This window comes from Aspergillus lucknowensis (genome assembly GCF_044049455.1).
Source record: "Aspergillus lucknowensis strain CBS 449.75 chromosome Unknown BJX67scaffold_29, whole genome shotgun sequence".
Lineage (NCBI taxonomy): Eukaryota > Fungi > Ascomycota > Eurotiomycetes > Eurotiales > Aspergillaceae > Aspergillus > Aspergillus lucknowensis.
In genome coordinates, this window is record NW_027263573.1 from 56,669 (window position 1) to 73,699 (window position 17,031).

General features: G+C 50.8%; 6 protein-coding genes across 6 annotated transcripts in view; 2 read left to right on the forward strand and 4 right to left on the reverse strand.

Moving 5' to 3' along the window:
- atfA (bZIP transcription factor atfA) overlaps window positions 1-46 on the reverse strand; it is a 2,064-nt gene extending 2,018 nt beyond the window's left edge. Inside the window, exons 1-2 of the mRNA XM_071029470.1 lie at window positions 24-46; window positions 1-2 (exon numbers count right to left, since the gene is read on the reverse strand). The exon at window positions 1-2 is cut by the window's left edge and continues 260 nt beyond it. The gene's annotated coding sequence lies outside the window, so the exon portion shown is untranslated. The remainder of the gene's footprint in view (window positions 3-23) is intronic.
- Window positions 47-1,951: 1,905 nt separating this feature from the next.
- Window positions 1,952-3,004, reverse strand: BJX67DRAFT_154779 (hydroxyisourate hydrolase). The gene has a single exon (XM_071024834.1). The coding sequence runs from the start codon at window positions 2,775-2,777 to the stop codon at window positions 2,175-2,177; it is 603 nt and encodes a 200-aa protein (XP_070884735.1). The 5' UTR covers window positions 2,778-3,004; the 3' UTR covers window positions 1,952-2,174.
- Window positions 3,005-3,358: 354 nt separating this feature from the next.
- On the forward strand, window positions 3,359-5,102 carry BJX67DRAFT_154591 (ArsA family ATPase). The gene is made up of 3 exons (XM_071024833.1): window positions 3,359-3,883; window positions 3,939-4,528; window positions 4,581-5,102. Exons 1-3 carry the CDS (start codon window positions 3,494-3,496, stop codon window positions 4,621-4,623), a joined length of 1,023 nt encoding a protein of 340 aa, XP_070884736.1. The 5' UTR covers window positions 3,359-3,493; the 3' UTR covers window positions 4,624-5,102.
- A 4,078-nt stretch (window positions 5,103-9,180) lies between these two features.
- Window positions 9,181-10,640, reverse strand: BJX67DRAFT_382445 (eukaryotic translation initiation factor 3 subunit E; the record flags this gene model as incomplete). Its single annotated transcript, XM_071033242.1, has 3 exons — window positions 9,181-9,199; window positions 9,257-9,451; window positions 9,505-10,640. 3 exons carry the CDS (start codon window positions 10,638-10,640, stop codon window positions 9,181-9,183), a joined length of 1,350 nt encoding a protein of 449 aa, XP_070884737.1.
- A 229-nt stretch (window positions 10,641-10,869) lies between these two features.
- BJX67DRAFT_357242 (mitochondrial 54S ribosomal protein mL49) lies at window positions 10,870-11,718 on the forward strand. Its single transcript, XM_071029471.1, has 2 exons — window positions 10,870-11,140; window positions 11,251-11,718. The coding sequence occupies exons 1-2, from the start codon at window positions 10,984-10,986 to the stop codon at window positions 11,688-11,690; spliced, it is 597 nt and encodes a 198-aa protein (XP_070884738.1). The 5' UTR covers window positions 10,870-10,983; the 3' UTR covers window positions 11,691-11,718.
- Window positions 11,719-12,664: 946 nt separating this feature from the next.
- On the reverse strand, window positions 12,665-16,246 carry BJX67DRAFT_154820 (putative ARID/BRIGHT domain protein (SWI1)). The gene has a single exon (XM_071024835.1). It carries the CDS (start codon window positions 15,790-15,792, stop codon window positions 12,832-12,834), a length of 2,961 nt encoding a protein of 986 aa, XP_070884739.1. The 5' UTR covers window positions 15,793-16,246; the 3' UTR covers window positions 12,665-12,831.
- Window positions 16,247-17,031: the final 785 nt, after the last annotated feature.

The following is a 17,031-nucleotide window of genomic DNA, read 5'->3' on the forward strand; positions in this document are numbered from 1 at the left end:
AAAAAAAAAAAAAAATAAGAGTTGAAAAGGGTAGCCAATACAAGATAGAGAAGCGAAAGTACACAGAACTTTGTCGGCGCTTCACTAGAAGTTTGGCACAGGAGCGTGTGAGGAGCGTGAGGTCGAAGAAAAATTGAACAAGTGACGTAGCAAGGCCTCAACCAGACTTAGTTAAGGGATCATGGAAGAGTGTTCATGCATAACTGTGTTCTGGAAACGATTGCAGTGGTTGTTACCCCAGAGAAGGTCACTGGGTATGATGTGAGGATGGGGGAGAGAGAGATGGGAGGGAAGTTGTGACGTAGTCGAAGTTGGACAGGGAGACTGCATTAAATTTAGGGGCAGGAAAGAGGAAGAAGAGGGGAGGCGGTGGCAGTCTATGAGGTAAGCGGCAGGAGCCAACCGCTGCAACTCTGGATTCGTACAAAAAGGCTCCAGACTGCCGGTCAAACTTCGAGGTTGCACTCTTCGATTTCTGTCGAGGATTTGGTCTACCTGTCCAGATTTTGTCACCTCTTTTTTCTTTTTTTCTTTGGTCTCTTGCTTCTCTTGTTCTCTGCCCTCTGTCCTTTCGTAAAAGTCGCCTTCACTCCAGCCGAGATTCAGGAGTACCGATTGGGGAAAAACAGGATGAAAATTTGAAAGAGGAAGGAAAATCCACAATCCGATTGGCTGGGCTCAGGATTCTCGACGATTTTCCAGACCTTGAAGTTGGATGATCAGTTTTCTGTTGGCTGTCTTCGATTTGGAGGATGATGGGATCCAGCAATTCGTTGCACCAATGTGGATGACGCAACTTGGCCTTGGATTTGTGTGCATAACCAGACCGCAGAGTAACCCAAAACAGGTCGACATGCGATTCAAGGGATGCGAGCAGGTCAGCAGGCCAAACCTTAGAGCTCATAGAGCAATCACACAGACTGAAACTCTGAATCTTCCAAGATCTGGCCTGATCAAGATCCATGAAGGAAATCGACTGAGCAGATGAAGTCACCGTGACGACGACAGGAATTTTGCTGTGGGGGTCTCAATCTGCTCTTCTTGCCAAGCGGGTGGCCAGTGGCCACTGGCAGACCCACACTTGTCGCAACGATCATTCGCCATGACTAACCCCCCGCGAATTTGACCATGTTGGAGTCTGGACGGTCAGCGAATGAACGCCAAGCACCCAGCCAGGGTTGTGTCGGGCGGTGAGAGAGCTCAGCCAGTCATGACGTGCGTGCCACCTTCTCGGTCCCTCAGGGGGTCACTCCAAGTCAGAATCTCAACCCACTTGGCCAGTCTCTGATTGGACACGATGAACGATGACGCAACTTGAATGCGTTTCGAACGTTCCTTTCGCGGATACACGTCACGTGACTCTAGAATTCTCCCTTTCCAGATCCCATCCAAATTGCCACCCACATTTTGCACAGAACTCCAAATCCGTGCTTTGGCATTCGGATTTTTTCGCTTCCAACTGTGGACCGATGCATGGCAGAAGGAGAGTCGTTGTTGGACAGATTCGCTTCAGGTCCATTATCAAGCAACCAAACCTTGGGCTCCACTGGGTCAAGGCGAACCGTGCTCAGAATCTCGTTATTGGTTATCGGGCCAAGGTGAAACGTCTTCGCAAGCACCATTTCAGTTCTGACATGGACGCCACAATTCGTTCCGGGGGTGCTCAAAATCTTTGGTCTCTTGTCAACGTTGGAAGTATTTTGTTGCTGGAAATTAGAACGCCATAACTTTGTTCGAGGACAAGAACAAGTCGATGCTACGTGAAGAGAGATCGTGAGCATCCCACTCGGAGGCGCGCTGTTCGGTGTGACAAGGGCCCAACGCCTCTGTAGTATTCAATGCTAGATACTGGAGAAGCTGGTAAATTCAAGCTGTTTTCACTTCACAAGGCACGAAGATCTAAGGTCTCGCGCGTTGGCAGTGAAGTCGGCTACTCCGTAAGGACACGGCAGATAGACTGTCTGCGGAGTCCCGCATCTAAAATATACGAATGTATACCGCGGTTGGAACCTAATTTTCTTCATACACGTCATATCATAACACAATCAATGCGACAAGATCAAATTCCACCCTCCATCGTGTCTATCCATGTCAATACCTGATCCTAGCCTACACTCCAACCTAAATCACAGCCCGATATAATAGAAGTCCATGCCATTGATGCCCTTTGATACTCATGACCCTCGGTAAGTCGAGTAGTTCCAAGGGCCCAACAACACAGGAACATGATAATGTCTCCACCCCTCTTGACCCTCCTTCCCACGCCCCTTAACCGTAAACTTGACTTCCACCTCAGGCCAGAAACTCTCAATCCCCTGCGACTCAAACCAAGCCCCGACTTCGAAGCGGAGAGCCCAGTGCGTCTTTGCGTCCGGCGTGGGAAGCGCTGCGAGAATCGCGGGGACGGATGTAGGTGTTGACGTTGGGGCTGATGGAGTCCAGCTTGCGACTCGGCCGTCTGCGTTTGTAGTTGCTGTGAAGCTGACGTTTGGAGATGAGGTTTCGGGCCCTGAGGTGGGGGGCAAGAGGAGGGTTAGAGTGACGGGGAGGTTCGCGGCCGGGGTACCCGTCAAGGTGTTCAGGACGTGGCAGGTAATTGGGTCGCGAGACATAGTTGGCGGTTTTGATTTGAAGGATGTTTTGGCAGTACTGGGGCTGCTGGAGGTTGAAGGTGCGGTCGAAGAGGATGGGAGGTGGTGTTGGAAAAGACTAAGACGGTCTGCAATCTTTCCTAGGTTGTCGCCTGATGGGGGTTGGTTTCTGGCTTCAGTGTCCATCAAGGGGGCCCAGGGAAACTGATGAGATTAGAAAAAAAGTTAGCGGGAAGCGAAGTTGAGAAGTTACGAAGGTGGTGCTGCTTTTCTATCTCTTACTCTTTGCGTCGGAGACCACCGACGCAGACCTACAAGCTCCGGAGTATACCTTCAGTGGGGTCTCCGGACCTCACTGGCGTGAAGGGTTGAGGTCTTGGTTTTTCGGTTGTCAATTGTAGCTCTGCAGCCAAACGCAGACGGGCCATGGAATCTTCTTTCCGTCGATGAGGTCAAGTTTAGCTTCCAGGAACCTGGCTATGCAAGCCGACGATTCCTTGGTGGGGGTCTATGATCCAATTTTGCCTGAGGCAGCAAAGACAATTTGCACGTGTCGTTTTGGCCATGACCCAGACATCTTCTGTCCGCTTCAAGCACAGAACTGGCAGTTAGGTGACCCCGTAACAGCGTGATTTCAGGTCATCCCTGCCATTGCCACTTCATTTGGGCACTCGAGAAGAAAGACCGAGCGCGATTCGTTAGGGACGGCGCCAACATTTCTTTCCGCTTCCTGAAGCTTCGGCCAGAACTTTTGACCTTTTGCGGGGAAGATTCAACAGTGTGTAGAAGCCTTTGTCCCTGTCACGCTCTTGCTCCCAAACCTTTACCATCTAACCGCATTGTCAATCTTGCAGACTTGTCGAGATCCTGGCCCGGAACCAGCGCAATTATCCCAGATCGAAATGTCGTCCACCGCGATTGTGCAGGACGACGATCTCATGGAGCCTACGCTCCAGTCAATCGTCAACCAGAAGACCCTGCGTTGGATCTTCGTTGGAGGTAAAGGTGGTGTTGGGAAGACGACAACCTCCTGCTCCCTCGCAATTCAGCTTGCCAAAGTCCGCAAATCGGTCCTGCTCATTTCCACTGACCCCGCGCACAACCTCAGTGATGCTTTCGGTCAGAAATTCGGGAAGGAGGCCCGCCTAGTGGATGGATATACCAATCTCAGTGCGATGGAAGTTGACCCAAACGGCAGTATCCAGGATCTCCTTGCGAGCGGCGAAGGTCAGGGTGACGACCCAATGGCTGGGCTTGGAGTCGGAAATATGATGCAAGATCTGGCTTTCAGCGTATGTGCCACCATTATCCGCTTGATCGATTGGCCTTAGTCGCTAACGGCATCAGATCCCCGGTGTTGACGAAGCCATGTCATTTGCCGAAGTCCTCAAGCAGGTCAAATCCCTGTCCTACGAGGTTATTGTCTTCGATACGGCCCCTACCGGCCACACGCTTCGTTTCCTGCAGTTCCCTACAGTGCTTGAGAAAGCTCTCGCGAAGCTTTCTCAGCTGTCTTCCCAGTTCGGCCCCATGTTGAACTCGATTCTGGGAGCTCGAGGTAGTCTGCCAGGTGGTCAGAATCTCGACGAGCTTCTGCAGAAGATGGAGTCACTGAGGGAGACTATCGCTGAGGTCAACACCCAGTTCAAGAATGCAGACATGACTACCTTTGTCTGCGTTTGTATTGCAGAGTTTCTGTCTCTGTACGAGACGGAGCGTATGATTCAGGAGCTGACAAGCTACGAGATTGACACGCACGCCATCGTTGTCAACCAGCTTCTTTTCCCCAAACAGGGCAGTGACTGTGAGCAATGCAATGCGCGGAGAAAAATGCAGAAAAAGTACCTAGAGCAGATCGAAGAACTTTATGAGGACTTCAACGTCGTCAGAATGCCTTTACTGGTTGAAGAAGTTCGAGGAAAGGAAAAGCTCGAAAAGTAAGTCACAATGCGTTCCAATGCCGCAGCCGTTGCTCACAGTCGATATCAGATTCAGCGATATGCTCGTGAATCCCTATGTGCCCGCGCAGTAAACAGCATCGCTATGCGTCATAATTGATTTCGGAAGAAGATTCAGAATTTGGTTTGATGTTGTTTGGCATGAGTTATGAGGACAAGATAGACACTAATACACTATACGGTATGATCCATCTGTTTATCCCATTGTAATTGTAGTTGTGGCTGCCGGGGGGTAACTCGGACTGGGAGTGTCCTTGGGATGTCCCACTCTCGCCCCCTGCATCTGTTTCGTGCTTCCTTCGCTTCCCTTTTTTCTTTCCATCTCAGCGCTCCTCCCATCGCATTCTTTCATCTCATTTTCCCGTTCTCTTGCGCCGCCTCCGCCTCTCAAGATCTCTCCTCATCATCTGTAACGACGGCGGTTGGCTAGTTCTTCCAATATTCGCCACAACGCCTCATCCTCGCCTTCCTAGGGCTGCTGTTATTCGCGCACCAACAACTATCACACGATCACTTTCCCTCGCGGATCATCAGTTTAGGCGCCTCAGCAGGGCTCAAGGGCGATTGTCTTTCTTGTTTGATAGGCAAACGCCCCCGTTGGTCGTCTTTATCTCCGATACCATGGAAACATAGTATTTTACAACTCTTCTTCCGACCAGACATCTGCGGACAAGCGTGAGTACAAAATGCTTCCAACTTTTACCCAGAGGAAACTCCGATGGTGAGCGGATTCCGGTTTCAAAATGCAGCAGTGACTGGTCTTAGATGCATCACCAGGAACACAGCCGACGGAGAAAAATGGGTTCCGGCAGCTTGCGAGGCATGAGGTGGATTCTGTCGCATTTGCCACGATGATGGCCACAATATCTCAAGAGACGAATTTGGAAATTCAGAAGCTGTCAATACCTCGGGTCTCATTATTCGATCCGAGCGTAGACGGCTTCAACTCCGCGGCAATGGGTGCCTTCTCGTGCCTTCACAAGTGAAGCCGTCCATTTTTTGATGACTTGATGCCCAGCTGCAAGGCTTTGGACAGACCGGTCCACCGCGGCAGTATCCGCTTTATGGGTCTAGACTCGTGTCCTTTGGAGTGCCCAATGGCGATACCCTAGTCAGAACTGGGATGAACAACAGTCGCACCTCCCTCAGCCCACTGTCCGACAGAAAAGCCATGAGACGGGGGCAACGAGAAGCGCAGCGAGGGCATATCAACGCCTTTCTTTCGTCTAGAATGCCCTGGCAGTCAATAAGCAGCCTATACCAGTTTGCCGTGTGTCCGTTGCATCCTAGGTCGCTCTCGTAGCTTGATGCGGCGGCGGGAGCAGCATCCACCAAGGAATCGACGCCCTGTTCGTCAACTTGCTGGGGAGCTTTCTGATTGTGGAGTTTCCTGCACTCTAGTATAGTTTATGTCTGGCCGAGTGGACGAGCACAAAGTTCGACAGTCTCCAATAATACGAGGCAGTGATGATTCCTTGAAGACGGAATGGATCACAGGGAACCAGTCGCGACCAGAATGAATCCTTGTACGCGCGACTGTTTCCTCCGACCTTGTTGAGAACACCACGCTGGGAAAAGCCAAGCATCTTTCCAGAATTGGATCCTTACATTAGATATTCAGATTTAGCGTTTAGATGATCTCTCCCAGCTTGTCAACACAGCATCCAAACCTGGCACAGCTTGAAGCTAAGCGTCGAGCGCCGAGACCCAGCGTAAACGGGAAATGGGGACTGCACAATGAATTGAAGTGACCGATCCTTTTGAGCTCTGCTCCTGCATGATTGGCTGTTGCCCGAGCGCCGGAAACGGGTGAACTCAATGTGGTTTTTCGCTGATGCCCGCACCAAGTTTCTTTCCTCTTGACCTCATTTCAACAGGGTCCCGCAACATTCTGGCCGAGGAGATAAGGCCGTCTGGAAATTAGGAGGAAAAGAATTGCAGCTTGCTCCCCCATGTACGTGCTCAAGTGGTCGCTGCGATGGTGCTGAGAGAAGCTCCGAGCCCTCGGAGCCCCATACCTGGAGCCACGGCATCATACATAACACCGGCGGATTACCATGGACGCAGGGAGCAGGTTCACCGCAGATTCAGCCAAGAGCGTCGATGAGCGAACCAAGAGAAAGCTCGAGTCTGGTTGACAATTCCGAAAATTGCTTCGATTTGTTGGATGGGGTCTCGCTCCTCTTGTGGTTCAAGCCTCACTTTTGTTTTTTTATTAAAGGCGCAAAAGGGTTGGATAAAAGAGTGAGGCGGTATCGCCGGGATCCGACATGAACAGCAGGACTAGAGAGCGCCCTCGCAGCTCACCCATTGTCCTCCTGTCAGTCAGAGGATCCATCGTGAGCTCTCCTGTTGCCCAGGTGCAACTGCCTCACACCGTTTTTGGTTGTTTATTAGACGGCACTGATCAGCGAGTGACTCCAGCTCCTTCTCCTGGGCGTTTCAAGCCTTGAAAGGACGTCTCCACGTAGAAGGGGCTGACTGTTTCCATTCACAATTACTTTTACTAATGCTCCCTTGCATGGGCAGGAGGATGCGTACTATATATACTTCGATGACACGCGCTTATATGTGCCCACATATGAGGTGCTCATAGCCACCACAACTGCCGCCGTCATCCGAAGTGTACCCATTTCCCAAAAGGATATCTCTTAGCCATTCACTCCATGCGATACCCAAGTCGAAAAAGAGGCAACTCATACACAAGGAGAAAGAAGATGTCCCAAATTCAACAGTACTGGCTCCCAGGATATGGACTTTCCCGTAAGATTGTGTTAGGAGAGATTCAATACTTTCTGGGCCCATCTGCCACCGTTCGGCCATATACTTACCAGGTAAATCACCAGCATGATCTTAAGGATCTATTCCTCGCACTGTCTACAAGGAAACACATACCCTAACCGATTGTCATCTTGAGACAAAAAGGGGCGCGAAGGTTACTTGATTGTCGGTGTACCATTGACGAGGGTGCGTATTCCTCATCTACTGTATCTTAGACAGTTAAACTAACGGCTTAAAGGAACAAATAAATGACCTCGCAGTCATGTCACGGGAGTATGAACGGCAAGAAACGCTCCGGATGGCGGGCGAGTCGAATCCTCAGTCAGAACCCTACATTAATGAGATCATCCCTGTCCGGCTCACAACCGGTCCCCCACGAAGACGACCAGGTGAACACGAGCAGAGGCGAGAACGATAGTCTATTCATGACCTTGAACCCTGCCCGCGACGAGAATGGTCGATTATCCGAAGTCCTTTCTCGGCTGGCTTTCTTTTCGTGCGTTCCATATAACAAGTCGCCTCCATACCCTACTCTTACTATTGTTCTAATTCGCCTCTTGCATCCGCGTGCCCAGGACCAACACGCCTACACAAATAACTCGACCCTCCTTGAGGTTCCTACAGTTGAAGCAAAATACCTCAAAAGTGCTTCGGATGAGGAGAGCGGCATCTTCGCGTAACTCCTTAAACGACGCCCATCTGGCGGAACTCCTTGATGGTACGGAGATCTATCATTGTCCCCTTTCAGCATCACACTTATCAACGTTTTTACTTTGTCCTCCCCATTTCGGTGTTTTCGGGTTCTATCCAGTTCCACTAGACATCTTCTATGTTCATACGCGTGCATCCCATCTTCATACGCAAGACTGTCTATCGAATATCCATCTCCTTTCGAATTTCCTTTGTTGTCGTTTCCGAATTACCTGAGATATCCTCTAGATTTCTATTTCCGCAGTTTTCATGTCTTGCGTTTGGCAGCTATCCATCCGCCTTTGACGAGGCTTGAACATCATGCTACTTTATGTTGTGCTATGTATGCTACGCTGATTGGCTCGACATGGCAGAGGATGTTATGCGTCCCATTCCACCTCCGCTTCCTCCTTTACGTTCGAGCAAGTACACAAACCCGGAGACGGAGAGATAACATAGTCTCGGGAGAAAATGAAGCCGAGATTTCACTATCTAACGCAACAGTGACTTCGGACTTCGTAGCACATGGCAGTCTTGGAATGTTGGAAAAGAGATGTATCATCTACGGAAACGTCCGAGTGAAAGAAAGTGTGGTAGAATCGAATACCAAGATAATTTCCCATCTCTATAGATAGATCATTCGTAACAACATCGATCAAGTCAGGTCAGGTCAAGTGAATACATGGCGGATTTCTAAAGAGAACGTGTTGAGAGTCGTGAGAGGTAATAAGGGCGTAGTTGTCTAGTTCTCAACTCGACAGCTTTCTCTCTCCCACCGTCCCTCCTAAGCACAGGGAGAAAAGTGAGAAATTCCTCGAGTTCCCTCCCAGCCGTTAATTTAGGGATCTTATCTCATTGAGTCGATAAGAAGAGTCGTTTAAGAGAGTTATAGGCGAAGAAGATGGAGGAGAATGGCACGGTTAAGTAAGTAGTACGGAAAGAGGAGGGTGAAAAGGCCGAGAAAAAAGAAACCCTCAAAAAAGGTCCACCTGAACGCCAGCCTGATGCCACTCTGCTGAGTTTCCATCATTTCTGGGAGGAAGCCCGCACATCAACGATACTGCAGGCGAATACTGCCAACACGAATGGAACCAACAGAAGTTGGATTTAAGGGAGAAACACGAATTCTTTTGTGTGAGATACGACGGGGTTCGGGTTGACTATTTCGCAACAGCCGCACTAGAGAAGTTTGTGTAAGTTTGGTGGTGCGCGTTTTTGAATAGCAAGTGGACGAACCTGAGGACTTGTGTCCGGAAAAATGCACCCTTTGTCTTCTCGATGACTTGCTGGTATACGGATTGGGGAGGGTGGTTCATGATCACGGTGCCCTCCTTGTAGTCGATCTTGGCGTCTACTCGGGTGTCACGGATAAGGTTGACAATCCACTTCTCACCCTCGTCTTGGTTGAGGCCAAGACGGGTAGACAGGTCCCTAGTCACGGTTAGCCTCTCATCCGACGTATTTCGAAGTATTGGGCTCCATACTTGATGTCGATCCGTTGGTGGATCTTGCAATAGCTCTCGGAAATGAGGTGTCGGGCAGCCTCGACAAAAGCGTCGGCAGCGGAAACGAGAAAGAAGTCGCTCCGCAGAACATCTTCAGCCTCTCCAAGCTTCTTCTGGGCCTCCTCAAAGTCAAAATCGACGTACAGTGCCTTGACGAAATCGGTAATGGGATCTGAGTATTCGTAGCCCTCCTGGCGGACGATCCGGATCAGGTCCTTCAACTGCTTCTGGTAAACGCTGCTGTTTTTGTGCGCGCGGTTCCGGTTGGTGATGACCGCGGCGGCGAGATACCGCAGGACCCAAGGGCAGCTGGTCTGGATGGTGTTAATGTAGGCGGGGGAGAAGAAAAGGTCGGTAAGGACATCGCGGGCGGGGTCGTGATTGAAGAAGGGGAAGAGCGACCAGTGGATCAGCCACGAGCGATTGTGAAGCTGGCCCACCGGGTTGTTGAACAGCCTAGTCTCGATTGAATCCTTCGCCTTCTGAACCTCCTCCATCGCAGCCTCCCAGTTGGTGGTGAGGATTTCTGAGGCAAGCTTACCCCATGTGGCCGAAGCAACCTTGTCGTTATCGGTGGAAAGGACGCGGAATTGGTACAACAGCTCGGCGGCATTACCATAGCTGCCGCAGCTGTATTGGAACCGACCGTAATCGAAGAGACTGTTGACCATCTCGATCGTGACTCCGTGCTGCTCCTCAAGAAACCTCAAGTTTGCAACCTTGTCGCTCCGCAAATTGGCCACTACGCTCTCATCCTGCAGCAATTCGGTAATCTTCTCGCTCTCATCTTGGTAATGTTGCAGTTTGGCGAGGACTTCCTCCCTCTTCTTCACGAATTCGTCGGGGATCGTGTCCGAGTTGTTGATTTCCTGCCACAGATTGGCCACATAATCGGTCATGTTGGTGTGCTTCAAAAGCTCGTACTTCGCGCGGATAATGTCGGCATCGTCCTCTTGACCGGAGCTGAATTCGAGCAGAGGGAAGACGAGGTGACGGTCGAGATACGGAATCAGCTTTGGCAGGAGATCATACTGGCTGGCGATTTCTTCAGCGGTCTTGTGGGCGGCAGCACCGCTGAGGAGGGTCTCAGCCGAAGGAGGGACGTTAGCTGCCATGGCGAACAGCGACAGGATAGAGGCCCAGGAGGAAGTGAGGGAGAGGTGAGGGGCACAGTGGCTTCGGACTGGATGAGGAGCAAAGTGTGCGGCGTCTTTTCAGATTCAGAAAATGTGGGCGGGAGGGCTGGTTGGGGTGCTAAGCCGTTCTGGGACTAGCGGCAGGTCTCCGCTCAGCAAGCAAAAAGTCCTCCTCTTGTCGGCGATATCAGACCATCGTCAATTCACTTCTTCCTCTTCTACCCTCCCTACTGTCATTCACCTCAGTGGCCCGTAGCCTCTCGAGGGCATCTAGCGGCAACATTTACGTCGCTCCCTATCAACTTCTCGCTCCCCTGCACAGATGGCGTCTCTCCTGCAGTCCCTACCAGCCTCCGCCGTTCGCAAGCAGTCGACGGTGATATCAGGCTACCTACAACGCGCTGCACACCCCATTGCTTCTTCAGGGACTCGTAGCTCTATGTCTCCCCGTTGCTTCCCATCTAGATCGATCAGTTCTCGTAAGTCATAGCTATTCCGACCTCTGCCAGCGCCCATCAAGTCCCGATAGAGCTATTCATCAAAAGCGAACGCGAAGAAAGTACTCGTTATATACTAACATCCATTCCAGAGACGACTCTTCGATTTCAGCTCGCTCTTTCTCATGCATCCTCTTATCCCCAGCAACGACGAACCTTCGTCGTTCAACTGAAACGCCAATCCCAAACGCTCAAGGAAAAGACCTCAACCGTCACTCCTCCCCCATCAGCCGCCAACCTCCAACTCACAAACCTGCCTTACTTCATTCGCCGAACACCATCAAACCAATTACCTGTATATCTCGTTACCAAGGCCGGCGGGACAAAACAGCAAACCAAAATCCAGAAGACAGAAGGCGACCTGGACGCTTTGAGGAATGATCTTGCGCGGTATTTGGGACTCGAATCTGGCGAGCCCAAGAGCGCAAAGAGTTCAGATATTACCATTAATCGACTTAACGGGCATATCATCGTCAAGGTACGCCCTTTTCATTTCTCGACATGCTCTTTCGAGCTAGAACTGACATCTTGACCCACAGGGCTGGCGAAAATCTGAGATCCAAAAGTTCCTTCTAGAGCGTAATTTCTAAATCACGTCCTTGATTCTCGTGCTTCGGTCGCGCCCTATTACATAGTCTCTCGTCATCCGAATCTCCCAACGTCGCTACTTCCCAGCTCGAACCGAACAACACCCAAACCCAGCAGTATATCACAACCATCGCGCGCATGAAAAGACTAAAAGAGGGGATGAAAGCATTGAAAGAAGTACGCGTGTAGGCAACAAATGAAATAGCGCTCTGGCCTTCGCTTCGCAATCCCGATCTATCTACCTCAATTATCTTCTTCCTCGTCTCATCCGGCTCTCAAATTCTCATCTGGTTCGCAAACCGTGTACCATTTTTGTCTCTCTTGCTTAGGAGTTCCGCTTCTTCTAGTTGCCATCACTGTGTGTTTCATCATTGTATCCCGGCTCTTGTGTTTTTGGCGTGGCTCAGGCATTCTGTATGTAATAGTGCGTATTCAATGATCTCATGGCTATCTGGTCCATTATACCTGGCCGTAGTTCTGTTTGCCGAGTAAGGACAAGTATGAAAGGTATCCGACCTACGATCGATGCCCCGGCTAGCTTTATAGACGCATAATTATACATTTCGTGCATCCCACGCTCCGCTTGATTACGCATTTTAATAACTCTAAAGAAAATCCTCGGCTGTTCATATGATGGCTGGGCGAGAAAAGGATGTTGATGACTGGACCCGGCCATGTACGGCGGATACTCGGATTTTGGGAGTATCAGAACATAGGCTTCCATGGGAGAATACATGTCCAACGTTTGCATCAAAGAATATGGTGCCCAAATATGATCCTAATATTTGTTTACCCAGACGTCATGATATCTCTTGCCCGAGGGTATAGAGCATTGTACAGCGATGAAAACAGAAAAATACAGTGTCGCGCCTCTCAAGTATCCTTTTCCACCGGCGCCAGACGTTAAATAGGGGACGAGCAGCATAAATAAAAGCTTTGGATAGTAATAATATACTGAAGATCGAAGAGAAGACATGATAGAAGGCAATGTCACCGCGGGTATTCAGGCTAAGCCCGTCAAGAAACACGTCAGAAGGCAGACCCCAAGGGGAAAAGGCTACCACGTCCTTCCTATATGGCGTTCATCATTCCGCGAGCCGTGCATATGTTATCAATTGCCGGACGACACCCGGATCGACATTTGGCATAAGCAGGGCGCCAAGCAGGCTCTCTTTCTTGGGGAGTATTCCAGACGGAAACCGTAATATTGCGCCCGTATCCGCATACTTCGATCTTTCCGCCAAGCGTCGCAGTATTGCTAACCCGCGGTTGATGATTGAGGAGTAAGCTTCCGCTTCAGCTTCAGCCTGTGCTCTCGCATGCTGCGACTGACGAGTGTTCTGAAGGGGTGGGGGGACGCGTTCTGTGCTTAGCAGGCAGGATAGGCGGAGGAGATGTATAGCGAACCCGTCGACAGACTCAAGCCAAGCCTTTGCGGTTGTTCCCTCGGCGAATCCAGATAGGATATCGGCGGCGAGCAGCCCCTGCATGAGAAATACTTTGCGAATGTCTGCTATTGCTAGAGGTTTCCTGGGTTGATCAGGAATGGGGCAAATCGCAAGACCGAATGCACGGGTCAATAGTTCCTGCTGAGCGGTAGATACGCCGTCACTGGAGAATATCGACCGGAAAAACGTCCGGTTCGGTTCGTCTCGTGCTAGTAGCTTCGCCAAACTATCGACGGCAGCTGGGGTATATTTGTGGACGGACGGATTATAGGCCGTGAACATAACTCTGTCTGAAGCAATGGCAGGTCCTGGGAACGGGGCGAAGGACAGAAGAAAGTGGAGAAGGCAGAGGGCCTCCTCTTTGCTTGGTAGATGAATGGCATGCGCCACGTTGCTCAGATACGTGACAGTATCCTTCATAAAGTCCAGCGTATTCTGATGTGTTCGGAGGAGCATGTTCCTAGTGCCTAGGTAACGGATGATGGTGGCGATGAACTCGACAACAGGCGACGTCGATAAGATTTCGAAATTGGACTCGATGAAGGAGAAATTGCGTAGAATGGTGGTAATACAAATGAGCCTATCAACAGCTCGATCGAGGTCGTACTCGTTGCTTCCGAACTCTGCAACTGTGGCCAAAGAGGTCCACTCGGTCTGACAGCCACGCTTAATCTCTTCGTAAGATGGCAAGAGCATCATATCGGAAACCTCTGGCGCATACTCCGCGAGAATCTCAGCCTGATCTTCAGCACACTCTATCAAGCTATCGACCAAATCCTCGCAGTTATCCAGCGATATTTGGACTGCGGGCTCTGAAGAAATGGAAACAAGGGTGTCCAAAGCCATCCGCATCTCTGCATGAATGCCAGACTTAATGCTCATTGTTAGCGCATGGATGTCAATTACACCCAGCTCGGCAAACGTCGGCACATTCGGTTTTAACCTCGAAAGATCCTCTCCAAGTTGGTACATCTCGCTGACGGAGATCGGCCCATGGAGCTTATGGTCTGACAGAACCATCGGCTTGAAAGTATCTTGGATTGGATGACCAAGAGGCCGGTTAGACGACCGATCAACTTCCTCAGAGGGCTTACCGACTACAGACCCTGGTCCCTTCTCAGACTGGACAGGAGACTGTGTAGATAGCTGACCATTGAGGTCGTGTGGTGCAGGAGGCGGCTGAGACTGGCGTGATACACTCAGACGATGTTGGCTGTGCTGTTGTTTATTGTGTGACTTGACTTGCGTTGGAGTTGCGAAGCCATTGGCCGCATTTTGCTGAGCGTTGTTTGGCGTTGACACACTGATAGGGGAGGCATGTCCTAATTGCTGAGGCGTATCGAAACTCTGCCCCTGCTTGACTGCAGGAGATTGGAATTGCACGCCAGACGGATCACTAGCCTGTCGTGGTACGGAAGGCTGCTGAGCTTGGTCCGCGAACTGTTTCTGCTGACTGCTGAGGAAAGCCTGCTCGTAAGCACCCAGGTTTCGCTGATAGTGGTCCCGAATCTCCTGGACAGCCAAGGGAAATTGCGTCGGAGGAAACTGAAGCTGTTGAGCTATTACGGGCCACATATTTGTGGCTGTGATCTTCTTCGATCCCCCAAGTTTCATGACAGTCGCATATAGTTGTACAAGGTTGATGGGTCGACCGGAGACAACGGGATTGGGATCGAGAGGCAAGTTCCTTGACATCATGAATTTTTGCAAAGATCGCATGAAGCCTTCAGGGTTGGGGGGTTTTGCCATAGTCTGTTGCATCTGCCTGATGGCGGCCATCTGTTGAGGGTTCGCCATAGCATTCATCCCCGCTACCATTGGGCGGCCTGCCATCGCGGGGTTCATGTTCATCGCGCGGTTTTGGCCTTGCATTTGCATTGCATGTATTCGCTGCTGCTGTTGCTGTTGTTGAGCGGCAATCGCTTGTTGGTATCCCTGTGGCATACCGCCAAATTGCGCTTGCATTGGTGCTTGAACGGTGCCAGACGTCATCGCGGTTACGGGTGAGAATTGGGCCCCCGCTCCCTGAGGAAAGTGCTGAGCGGGCATGAAAGAGTTACTTTGAGGCGTATTCACCCTACTTGGGTGATCAGATTGCGAAGGAGACATCTGAGATCCGACATGTGGTCCGGCCGGGGAAAAAGGGCTTGGAGACGCAGTTCCCATCCTCTGCACGCCATGCTGATCGAAGTCTTGCATAATCGGAGATTGAGAAACATTTGTAGAGGCGCCTTGCTGGAGATGTTGATATTGTCCTGGGTGAGGAAATTGAGGTGCCCCATTCATGGAACCTTGATACCCAGGAAAAGGGACTTGGTGAGGCGTTTGTGAACGGGAAGCAATTCCTCCAGGCGCTTGTCGTGGCGACATCGAAATCCCATCTTCTGGTCGCGGTCGTTTAGACGGAATTACCTGGTTGGGGTTTGCGAATCCAGGAGACGCATTTCTCGGAACGCCATTGAACATGCGCGGGAACTGGTTTGGATCGGGAGTCGGAGAGGGTTGGAGGAAGGCGACAGAGGGATCAATGGTCGCCTGCTGAAAAGCACCATTTTCATGGTTGGGGAGGTTCGAGGCGTCAAGGGGCCAGGCATTCATGTCGTGCGGTTTTACCAACCCATCTGCAAAGCAAAAGGAGTTGTTAGAGAAGATGACACAAACGGAGCATTTCCATCATTCAACATGCGACCGGTAGGAAAAGCAACAACAAAAAAAGCGTCCGTATTTTCCTTCAAACCAATTCGCACGCATCGACGCACGAATCGCGATCAATACCAGATAGTTTGACGCGTCAGGATGAAGAGTCACCCTGTCGCGCTATTGTCTGCGACACGATCGGGGCGAAGCTCCCGAAACAGATCAACCCCAGCCTGGAGACACTAAGGGAAGGTGGGATATTTTTATTCCTCCCAGAGCGTCACAGAGAAATATGAACAAGAAAAGAAAAAACGTACATACCGACAAGGCTGGACAACTAAAATGCCGACTCGCAAGCGGACGATGGAAGCCGGTCCCGAAATAGCAGCAGTTGGCAGGTTGCGAGAGTTGTGGAGGGACGATGAAGGTCACGGGACCGCGTCTAGTGGGCAAAAGCCAGTCAGCGAATAACAGCGGATGGAAGCTGGTTTAGCTTCAGAGACAGAATTGAGACCAACACAATCGCACAACACGATAGGCTTTCAATAAAGATAAGCTTAAAAAGAAATTCAAGAGAAATAATTCGGTTCATTCAAGAGGCTTTGGACTTCCGTGGTGGTTCCGTAGAACGGTGGATGGGTGGCTCGGAGTGCGTGGCCACAAGGATGGGAAGGCGTGCAACAAGTCCAAGAACGGGCTGAGGTGTGGCGGGGCGAGCTGGAAGAAACCAGAGACGTACCTTGACAAAGCCCACCATACACTGTTGTTGTACGGTAAACCCTTGTCCAGAATCGTGTATTTTATTTCTTATTTTAGTTTTTCATCAGGACGGAATTTCAGGAAAGCGAGGCGATCGCTTGGGAAGACCGATGAGTGGAGGCACAAGACGAGGGGATGCCAGGAATGGAGACAGGCGTGGAGGAAAGGGAGGCAGCACCCCAGATTTCGATGAGAAGATCACCGGGGATATCAAGGAGTCAGATGGTCACCGGCGCAAAACTTTTCCAGTAAGTTATTTTACCAGTTCTGAGCAGTAATAATCTTCGCAGCAGAGACACAGGAGAAGCAAGTCAGTCAGCGGCGGTAAAAGGGGCAGGCGGAACTTCTCAGCGACAAGTCACGGGAAAATATATTGTTCCGCTCCGGATGGCCCAGTGGATGCTACCCGCTGTGCGTGTGGCCAGTTCTGGTTTAGAGCAA

What these genes read in the sequence shown, in the direction of transcription:
- BJX67DRAFT_154779 (XM_071024834.1), bottom strand. Translation starts at nt 2,777, where the DNA reads ATGGACACTGAAGCCAGAAACCAACCCCCATCAGGCGACAACCTAGGA.
- BJX67DRAFT_154591 (XM_071024833.1), top strand. Translation starts at nt 3,494, where the DNA reads ATGTCGTCCACCGCGATTGTGCAGGACGACGATCTCATGGAGCCTACG. An exon ending in TGCAAGATCTGGCTTTCAGC is followed by an intron (nt 3,884 to 3,938) that starts GTATGTGCCACC and finishes TAACGGCATCAG; the next exon opens with ATCCCCGGTGTTGACGAAGC. An exon ending in GGAAAGGAAAAGCTCGAAAA is followed by an intron (nt 4,529 to 4,580) that starts GTAAGTCACAAT and finishes AGTCGATATCAG; the next exon opens with ATTCAGCGATATGCTCGTGA.
- BJX67DRAFT_357242 (XM_071029471.1), top strand. Translation starts at nt 10,984, where the DNA reads ATGGCGTCTCTCCTGCAGTCCCTACCAGCCTCCGCCGTTCGCAAGCAG. An exon ending in ATCTAGATCGATCAGTTCTC is followed by an intron (nt 11,141 to 11,250) that starts GTAAGTCATAGC and finishes CATCCATTCCAG; the next exon opens with AGACGACTCTTCGATTTCAG.
- BJX67DRAFT_154820 (XM_071024835.1), bottom strand. Translation starts at nt 15,792, where the DNA reads ATGAATGCCTGGCCCCTTGACGCCTCGAACCTCCCCAACCATGAAAAT.